General features: G+C 47.9%; 1 protein-coding gene across 3 annotated transcripts in view; it reads right to left on the bottom strand.

Moving 5' to 3' along the window:
* Nucleotides 1–1,376: 1,376 nt before the first annotated feature.
* The window catches only part of LOC103749236 (poliovirus receptor), a 15,924-nt gene continuing 6,822 nt past the window's right edge, over nucleotides 1,377–10,478 (bottom strand). For all 3 annotated transcript variants that reach the window (XM_029555490.1, XM_017802918.2, XM_017802917.2), the window contains 5 exons: nucleotides 9,778–9,895; nucleotides 6,781–6,929; nucleotides 5,628–5,783; nucleotides 2,047–2,081; nucleotides 1,377–1,728 (listed from right to left, as the gene is read on the bottom strand). In XM_029555490.1, coding sequence (XP_029411350.1) covers nucleotides 1,687–1,728; nucleotides 2,047–2,081; nucleotides 5,628–5,783; nucleotides 6,781–6,929; nucleotides 9,778–9,895 — 500 coding nt within the window. In that variant the 3' untranslated portion in view covers nucleotides 1,377–1,686. The remainder of the gene's footprint in view (nucleotides 1,729–2,046; nucleotides 2,082–5,627; nucleotides 5,784–6,780; nucleotides 6,930–9,777; nucleotides 9,896–10,478) is intronic.

Here is a 10,478-nt window from a genome sequence, read left to right as displayed (position 1 = left end):
GGAGAGATGGCTCAGTGGTTAAAAGTACTGGCTGCTCTTGCAAAGGACCCAGGCTCGATTCCCAGCACCCACAGCGATTCATAACTCATTCTAGGGGATCCAGCACCCTCTTCTGACCTCCGTGGTCATTGTGTGACATGGATGCACTTAAACACATGCAGGCAATACACTCATATATGTAAAATGAAAATAAAATATTTAAAAATTAAATTAAAAATTAAAAAAATTAAAAAAGAAACCAAATAAGAGGCTGGGCATAGTCATGCACATCCTTAATTCCAGCACTTGGAATGCAGAAGCAGGTGGATCTCTGTGAGTTCCAGGCCAGCCTGGTCTACATAGCAAGTTCTAAGCCAGCCAGGGCTATAAGGAGACCTTGTCTCAAAACAAACCAACTAACCAAACATTGGGGAGGATGTGGAGAAGGGAGAGCCTTTGTATACTCATGATGGGAATGTAAACTAGTTCAATCACTGTGGAGTCAGTACAGAAGTTTCCAGAAAAAGCTACCCATAAATCTAATATATGAGCCAGTCAGTATTCATGTGTATAGTGCTATTCACAACAGCTGATTTATGGAACTAACCCAGATGCCCAAGAACGGAGGAGTGGGGAAAGAAAATGTGGCAAATATACATAGCAGAGGTCTTTTTGGCCATAATGAAGAATGAAATTATGTCCTTTGCAGGAAACTGGAAGCAACGGGGCAGAGTCAAAAAAGTGAATTGAATCAGTCTCAGCAAGACAAACACCATAGATTTTTTCCTTCATTTGTGGTTTCTGGATTTTATATAGATATATAAAATGATGTATGGATTTATGATGTAAAAATCAAATTAAAACTGTCAAGGGGGATAAAAGGGGCTGAGAGGAGGCAGGGAGAGGAAAGGGAGGGGGAGTCAGGGGTGTGTTAGAAGTGGAAAACAAATAAATTAAAATAAATTAAAAAATAAAGAAGGTTAAGGTTGCTGGGTGAGAAAGAGGCAGGCAGATATCTGTGAGATTGAGGCCAGCCTGGACTACATAATGAGTTCCAGGCCAGCTGGAGCTACATGGAACCCCCCCCCCCTTTTTTTTAATAAAAAAAAGAAGTTTAAAGCCATCCTTGGCTACATCAAAAGTTTGAGGCTAGCCTGGGCTACATGCAATTCTGTCTCAAAAAATATAAAACTATATACCTTATATAAGTCTATACCTTTCTTTATACAAAAAAAGAGTGACCTAACCAATCAATTGGTACTGAGATTTCTGAAGTTGAATCTCAGAGGCTGGAAACTTTTGACAGCTAGCTAGAACATTCTACTCAGTCCAGTATGAGGTAGACGATTTATCTTGCCCAAAGAAAGAATTCATCTTAATGTTACAGGCTGCTGATGTCATCTGACTGCTTGCTTGTTTGTTTAGACAGATTTCACTTTGTAGCAGAGGCTAGACTTAAACTTGCAGCCATCTTCCTGTGGCTGCCTCTTGAGCACTGGTATGTCAGGTGTGAGCCACCATGCCTTCCGTAAGTCTTTCTTGACATGGTAGAACACATGGGGGTTCTGGGAGAACACCAAACTTGAGAGGCTCGCCCCCCATGGATGCCCTGTCTCTCTGGAAGTGTCTTTATCCATCTGGGTGGGGTTCAGCTGTCGAGTCCTTGAGCTTCCCAGTTCTGTCTCTTCGCACACCCCAGCACCCCAGCTAGGGAGCGGATTGGTTCTCCACAGGTAAATACAGGACAGCCTGGATGGGGGGACATCAAACAGCAAACTTTAGTCAGAGCCCCTTTCAAAGAAGACTCTTCCTGTTGAAGTGCAGTGTTCAAACAGCTGCCCTCTAAGACACACCCTCAAAGTCCTACCCTCCTCCCAGAAAGCCCTGCTTCCTAAAGTTTCCACCACTCCCTGAAGCACCTAGTCTGGGGCCTGGGAAAACCCAGGCTCCTGACACCACACTGGGGGTATCTGCAGATGTCTGTCCCCCTCCTTGAAAAAGACCCAGAAATGAGTCTGTGGTCCCCTCAGACCCCTTCATCTTCCTCCCTTCTGCCTCTGCACTCACCCTGTTCTCTGAGGGCTGGGGTTGCTGCTGCCCACCTAGTGAAACAAAAAGAGAATTTGTCAGAAGGACACTGGGAATCATAGGAAGAGGATGCACACGGTGGTCAGGCCTCGGAAATCCAAATACTGTCTAAGCTCTGCCATTGAGGCAGGGTGTCAATTCCCTTAATTGTGTAGACATTTGTCCAAAAGGGCTGGAAAAGAGACCGGATAGACAGCTCAGCAGTTAAGAGCATTTGCTGCTCTTCAGGAGGACCTGAGTTCAGTCCCCAGCACCCATAACTCCAGCTCCAGGAGATCCAACACACCCCCTTCTGGCCTCTGGGGGCATCTGCACACATGTGCCCATACCCACACACATGTACACATAATTAAAATAAGTTGGGTGTGGTGGCCACGCCTTTAGTTTCAGCACTCAGGAGGCAGAGGTGAGTGGATCTCTGTGAGACTGAGGTCAGTCTGGTGTACACAGTGAGTTCCAGGCCAGCTGGGGTTACAGGAAGATCCTGTCAAGAAACCAATAAATAAATAAATAAATAAATAAATAAATAAATAAAATTAAAATAAGATATAAAAAGAAGGGGCTTGGAATAGAGCCGGGCACAGTGGCACACACCTGTGATCCCCACACTTGGGAGGTATAGACAGGAGGATCAGAGTTCAAGGTCATCCTTCGCTACATATAGAATTTGAGGCTAGCCTGGGCTATACAAAACCCTGTGTCAAGAAAACAACAAAAATAAAATAAAATGGCTGGTGCATGTACTGGTTAAGGAGTTGTTCATCTATGCATTCGTTTGGCTATTAAATACCAATAATTTTTTAAAGATTTACTTATCTTTAATTATGTGTATGTGTGTCTGTATATATGTGCAGTTGCGTGCAGATGTTCATCAAAGTCAGAAGAGGGCAGCAGATTCCCTAGACCTTCAGTTGCAAGTAGTTATGAGTCGCCTGATGTGGGTACTGGGAATTGATCCCAGGTTGTCTGCAAGAGTAGCCAGTGCTCTTAAATACTGAGCCACCTCTCCAGTCCCATTTATAAATACTTATAAGCTGGAAATGGTGGCACAGGTCTGTCATCCTGGCACCCAAGAGTCTGAGGTAAGAGGATCACCTGGGTGTGGTGAGACCTTGTCTTAAAAAATGAAAAATTTGTGGCTGGAGAGATAGCTCAGTGGTTAAAAGCACTGGCTGCTCCTGCAGAAGACCTGGGTTCAGTTTCCAACACCCACATGGCAGCTAACAACTATATTAATTCCAGTTCCAGGGGATCTGACATCCTCTTCTGACCTCCACAGGCACTGCATGACTCAATGCACTTACATACATGTAAGCAATACACTCCTACACAGAAAATAAAAATAAATAAATCTTAAAAAAATAATTGCTTAAGGGTTGAAGTTTCTCGGTGGCATTCTACCTTTGTGGAATGCCACAGAGATCAGAAGAGGGCTTCGGATTCCCCTGGAAATGGAGTCAAGGACGGTTCGTAGCCGCCATGTGGGTGCTGGGAATCTAACCCGGGTCCTCTGTAAGAGCAGTCAGTGCTCTTAACCACTGAGCCATCTCCCCAGCCCCTACTTACTTATTTTTATTCCACACATATGCGTGCTTTGCCTGCATGGATACAAGTGTACCTGTGTAGTGTAATGTCTGTGGAGGCCAGAAGAGGGCGTGGGATCCCCTGGAACTGGAGTTACGGACAGTTATTAGTGGGTGCTGGGAACTGAACTGGGTCCTCTGGAAGAGCAGCCAGTGCTCTTCACCACTGAGCCATCTCTCCAGTCTCTTACACCCTTTTTATTCTGAGGAAACTGAGCTATGGAGAGGAAACCATTTGCCCATGGAAACACACTCAATAAGGCAGGGGTCTCACTGTGTAGCCCGGGCTGACCGCAAATTCACAATCTTCCTGCCTCTGACTCCCGGGTGCTGGGGTGATAGGTGTGCACCACCACACCCAGCTTAGAGTTTGGATCTTGAATGTCATCCAAAGGCTCAAGTATTAAAGGCTTGGGTTCAGCACCAAATTGTCAGGAGGTCCTGGAACCTGTAGGGGGTGGAGCCTAGTGGGAGAAAGGTCATTGGGGGTGCATCCTTGAAGGAGATACTGGGACCCTGTCCCTCCCTCTCCTCTCCATCTGTGTCTGTCTCTCTCTCTGAGACAGGGCCTCATGTGTCCCAGCCTGGCCTTGAACCTGCTTTGTAGCCAAGGATACCTTTGAAATCCCAGTTCTCTTGCCTTTACCTCCAAAGTTCTGGGGTCACAAACATGGTATACACCACCTGCTTTATGCGGTGCGGGGGGTGGAACTCAGCAAGCCTCTACTCACTGAGCAACCTCTCCAGCCCTATTTTTTGTTGTTGTTTTGTTTGTCGAGATAGCATCGTAAGTAGCCCAGGCTGGTCTCACCATGTAGCCGAGGATGACCTTGAACTTATTTATTGTTATATTATTATTAATATTTAATTATAATAATATTATTAATATATTACTATATTATTTTTGAGACAGGGTCTATCTGTAGCTCTAGCTGGCCTGGAACTCACTATGTAGACCAGGCTGGCCCAGATCTCAGAGAGATCTACCTGCCTCTGCCTCCCAAGCGCTGGGATTAAAGTCATGCACCACTACTCAGGTCTCTTCCATTTTTAAAAAAATGTTTTTTTTAATTTATATTTTTATTTCATCTGTATGAGTATATTGCTTGCATGTAGGTAAGTGCACCCATGTCATACAGTACCTGCAGAGGTCAGGAGAGGATATCAAATCCCCTGGGACTGGAGTTATAGAACAGTTGTTAGCTGCCATGTGGATGCTGGGAACTGAACCTGGGTCCTCTGCAAGAGCAGCCAGTGCTCTTAACCACTGAGCAATCTCTCCAGCTCCCATTATTTTTTGAGGGGGGCTCTTTTTGTGACAGGGTCTCCTTGTAGCCCCAGCTGGCCTGGAACTCACTGTGTAGACCAGGCTGGCCTTGAACTCACATAGATCTGCATACCTCTGTCTCCCGAGTGCTGGGATTAAAGGTGTGGGCCACTACCCCGGCTTGCTCTCATTGTTTTTTTAGAGACAAAGTCTCACTCTGTAATCAAGGCCAGCCTCAGACTCCAAAGGACTGGGGCCACAGGAGTGCACCATCACACCCAGCTTACCCCCCTTGGCTTCACTTCTGTGCTGAGGACCTGAGAACAGGCCTCCTCGCCACAGTGACTCCTTGTGCAGGCTAGAGTGACATTCGGAGCTTGTACTAAAGAGTGAGGTCTACGGAAACTGAGGGGCTAGGGACGTGGCTCAGTGGTAGAGCATCTGCCTAGAATCCTCCAGTGGGGGCTGGGAGCGTGGTTGCGTAGCAGACACAAAGCCCTGGGTTCAAAAACAACAACAGGCAATACACAATGAACTAATGACTAAGACTTCCTGGTTTTGATTCCTCATCTGCACAGTGGGGATCTCCATGGTACTAAACAGACAGGCCTCCAGAGGGCTTAGGACTGAGGCTGTGCGCAGCGGGGTCTCCTTTCCAGTGGCCCCATCGGCCGGCAGGTGGGGAGTGCGACAGGAAGGAAGGGACTCACCACGATGCCTGATAGACTTTCTGCGTCTGCGATACAGAAAGACACCCAGGGGCACAACAAGCACTAGCAGAATCCCAAGAACAACGACGATGGCGACGATGGCGATGAAGACAGTGCTGCTCAGCTCTGTGCCTGACTCTGCACTCTTAGGGCTCTCTGGAGGAGGAGGGGCAAATAAACAGGTAAGGACACTGCCTGCATTTCACCTGTCTTGTTTTCAACCCCCCCGACCTTGAAACAGCACCCCAAATTTCCTGTTGCAAGCCCCACCTCCCTCAATCCATTGTGTTCTGGTGGGCTTGACCACATTTTAGGATTCCTAGGGTGGGACTATTTTTTTTTCAGGAGACAGGGTCTCTTGTAGCCCAGGCTGGCCTCAAACTTAACTCTGTAGCCTGGGATGACCTTGAACGCTTATTCCTTCCACCTCTGTCTCTTGAGTGCTGAGATTACAGGTGTGCATCACCACACCTGGTGTACGCAGTGCTTGTGCTTGCTAGGCAAAGAGCTGCGCCCACTGAGCTCTGTCCTTGATCCTGGCCTGTAACTATTGGTCCTGCTGCATCAGAACTCCAGGTGCTGGGATTGCAGGCTTGGACCACCATCTGAGGGTTTAGGTTGAAACTTTTGGCTCAGGCCTGGTCAATCAGATCATCCCATTCTCCCTGGTTGCTGTGATGGGTTCAGAGGTGAGCGTGGCCCACATGGGGCCAATGAGAGCTAGCCCTGGGACTCTGACTAGAGCTATTGAAAGTACTTTTTTTGTTTGTTTGTTTGTTTTTTAATAGTTTATTTTTATTTTATGTGAGTGAGTGTATTGCCTGCATGGGTGTAAGTGCACCCGTGCCATGCAATGCCTTTGTAAGGCCAGAAGAGTCAGATACCCTGGAACCAGAGCTACAGTGGGAGCCATCTCATCAGCCTGTGCCTTTATTTTATTTTTATTTTTTGTCACGTTTCTCTCCACTGTAACTGATAGAGCTCTACTCAGCCTCTTGGAAAGGCTTTCCTGAGTACCCAGGGAGGAGGTGTTTCATTACCACACAAGCCTGTGACAGGCTGTACCCCAGGTCCTTCCATAGTTACCACACCCAGCTCCCACTCCTGATGCCACCCTGCTGTCCCTCCCCTCCCTGGTTGGAGGATGTCTCACCTGTAACTCGGATGGTCACCTCACCCTCGTTGGACCCGACGGCGTTAGTGACATGGCAGATGAAAGTGGTGTTGGTGGAACTGTCCACCTCGGATATACAGAGCTTGTTGCCTTGCGGTTTAGCGTTGAGGGGCAGTGCACCTGTGATCCTGGGAAGGACAGATGGGTGAGGAGGCAGATTCTTCAGGAGGCTAGAGTGACCAAGGGAGCACCCAGGATGTGGCAGGGACACAAACTCCCTCGGGCCAGTTTTCCTTTCAAGCCTGTTTCCCACACAGCCACCAGAGGGCGCGCGATCCCAGGTCAGCTCAGATGGCTCCCTGGCCCTGCCTCACTCGGAGTAAACCAGAGTAAACTCACTCAGAGTAAACCCATCTTCAGGCCATCTGCACATGCAGCACAGATGGACAGAAACATGTTTGCATATGCTGTTCCCCCAGCCTACAATGCTTTTCTTGCAGGTGCAGGAAGAGTTCACCCTTGCCTCCTTCAGATTTCTCTGTTCAGATGGTGTCTTGGTGACCACCCTGTTTCTACTACAACAGTCCAGCTCTTTTCCTTCTCCTCTCCCCAACCCCCACCTGCCTTTATTCTTTCTCAGCATTTCTCTGACATTCGTTACAATTTTACCTTGCTTAGTTTCTCTGCCCCACTAGAATATTTGCTACACATTGACCTCAAGGGTTTGTCTCCTCTGTACACCAAGCTGCGTTGGCTGATGGTACCAAGCCCCAGAACGTATCCAGTACTTGGTGTTAGTGCAGGGAGGTAGAGGAGGTAGATGTGTGGAGTTCTGAGCTCTCTGCAGAGGTGAGATGGAAGTGCATCCATCCATCTGGTCCACAGTCTAAGCTGTGGTGCCTTGAGGCAGCCCAGAGCAAGGCCAATCTTCCTAGGTTTGTTTGGTGGTCCTTTTTTTTTTTTTTTGGTGGTGTTTTTGAGACAGGGTCTTGGTAGGCAAGCAAGGTTGGTGTGGAACTGGTAATCCTCCTGATTTGAACCCTCAGGTACTGAGATGACAGGCCAGTGGCACCATGCCCTGGCTTTTAATTTTTTGGTGTGTGTGTGTGGGGTGATTGGAGACAGAAACCAGGTCCTAGCCCATGCTAGACAATCCTCACTGAACCACATCCCCAGCCCCTCAATGGTGGATTCTATGCAGGTGTTCTACACTGAGCTACGCCCCCAGTCCTAATGGGGCCAAATCTTTGATGTCAATTTCTTCCACTGACAACTCGAAAATCACTTTCCAGAGACCAGACGATGTATCTGGTTAACACCGTGGTGTATTGGCATGTTGAGAAATAAACTGATCCCTGTAGCTCACACTATGGACCAGTTAAACAGGACTAGTGACACACATAGAATCCCAACAACACTAAAATATGGGCGATGTGTGGTGGCACATGCCTGTAATCTTAGCAAACACAAGTCTGAGGCAGAAAGATCAGTTCCAGGTCAGCCCAGTCAACATAATGAGACTCTGTCTCCAAAACCCCCAAAAGGAGCTAGGTATGGTAGCACACACCTTTAACCCCAGTACGCAAGAGGCAGAGGCAAGAGGACCTCTGTGAGATCAAGGCCAATATGGTCTACATAGTGAGTTCCAGGCAAGCTGGAACTATGGGGAGAGTCCCCAAAAACAAGAACACTACCCACAAAAAAGTCCCCAAAGGGGCCAGTGATAAGGTTCAGCAAAGAAGGGGCTTGCTGTCAAGCCTGATGACCTGAGTTCAATTCCCAAGTGGATAGTGGAAAGAGTGCACCAACTCCTTCAAATTGTTCTCTGACCTCCACATGGGCACATGGCATGTGCCCCTTACCTCACCACTGCAAAAAATTGCAATGAAATATTAGTAGAATCTGTATAGTGGATTTTTTTTTAAGTGTTCACTGAAAAATTCCTGTGACTTTTGTGTATGTTTAAAATTTTCCCTATTAAGATTTTGGAGAAAACAGGGTTGTGAAACTGTACACTTTTATATGCTTGCAAGAACAGGGAAAGACATGAAAAGTGAACACGGAACAGGATTAGAATTGTTCAGAATCAGAGAAAAAAAGTCAGAAGGGATGAATACCTAAAGGCCACAGTGAGTCATTCTAGAGGGGACTGGCTATATGTTTCTTTTTTGCTTCAACTTCACTGTTTGAAAGTTCTACAACTGACAGCTATAAGTTATTTTTGAAATAAAGGAATAAGCTTAATAAAAACTTTGTAAAATTATTTATCCATTTGGGCAGGTGTGATGTGTATACTGGAATGCGGAGGCCAAAAGCTAGCCTGGAACTTGCTATGTAGACCAGGCTGGCCTCCATCTCACAGAGATTCATCTGCTTCTGCCTCTTGAGTGCTGGGATTAAAGGCATGAGCCACCACATCCACTGAGTCTCAATGTTCTCATCTGTGCAATGGGGTGACTGGGAGGTTTCTGGAAGGGACGGGGAGGTAGCACAGGCAGGAACTTAGTGATTGGGTGGGAAGCCAAACACAGACTAGATTAATTCATCTTAGCTTTGGTTTTGTCCTGTGAGGAGTCACCCAGGGGCTTGCTGGTACTAAACTCTTGCCCTAGCCTTTCAGGAACTTGCACAGGGCAGGGGAGCTAAATACAAAAATCCCAGGGAGTGGGGGCAGATCTCCCCACAGAGCAGGCAACGTGGACAATGGGTGTGGTCAGGGCCAAGGTCAGATCACCTCAGAAAACCCCAGTCACAAGATGGAAATTTTACTGGAGTGTGGAGTGGTCCTTTCCATCTTTTAGTGTTCCTGTATTCCCTCCTCCCTCAGACCAGGGGTCCAGACCCTGCCCTCCTCCCTCAGACCCAGGGGTCCAGATCCTGCCCTCCTCCCTCAGACCCAGGGGTCCAGACCCTGCCCTCCTCCTTCAGACCCAGGGATCCAGACCCTGCCCTCCTCCTTCAGACCCAGGGGTCCAGACCCTGCCCTCCTCCTTCAGACCCAGGGGTCCAGACCCCGCCCCAGATCCTGTCACTCACGTGCTCCAGTCGTAGTCCGTGGGCTCTGGGTTACTGCGCACGTCACAGATCAGGGCCACATCAGTGCGGCCAAGGTACCAGTTGTCATCATAGCCAGAGATAGACACCTCAGGAGCATCTGGAGACAATGGAGACCTAGGCTCAGATCTGGGGTGTGTCAGAGGGGCCTTCTCTGGGCAGGAAGTGGTTCGGCAGTTTCCCAGATCAGTCCAAGATGGACAGGTCTGGGCATCCGTAGTCAGGGGGACACAGAGGGGACTGTTTAACTGACAGGTTTCGTGAGACAGGTCCCAGTCTTTTGAGTGTCCACTGAGCAAAGTACTTTTGGACACTCTTAACACATGGGAACACATTCAAGACTCTCACAAGTCCTGCAGGAGAGCCCAGCATAGGTAATGATGGAAGGGAAGGGGTGTGAAGTGTCTAAAGAGCTTGTACAGGCACGGACACAGAGGCCAGTAATCCCAACACTCAGGATGCTGAGGCAGGCGGATCTCTCTGAGTTCAAGGCCAGCCTGGTCTACATAGTGAGTTCCAGGTCAACCAACGTTATATACAGTAAGACTCTGTTAAAAAAAAATCAATTGGGTTTTATTTTGTTTTTGAGTGTCTCATCCCCAGGCTGGCCTCACACTCTAGATCCTCTCCCCTCATCCTCTCAAATGCTGGGATTTAGAGGTGTGTATCAATCACATATGGCT

The sequence above is a fragment of the Nannospalax galili genome, unplaced genomic scaffold (genome assembly GCF_000622305.1).
Source record: "Nannospalax galili isolate Female #2095 unplaced genomic scaffold, S.galili_v1.0 scaffold385, whole genome shotgun sequence".
NCBI lineage: Eukaryota > Metazoa > Chordata > Mammalia > Rodentia > Spalacidae > Nannospalax > Nannospalax galili.
Note: the sequence above shows the minus strand (reverse complement) of the source record. Positions and strands in the feature narration are given on the sequence as shown.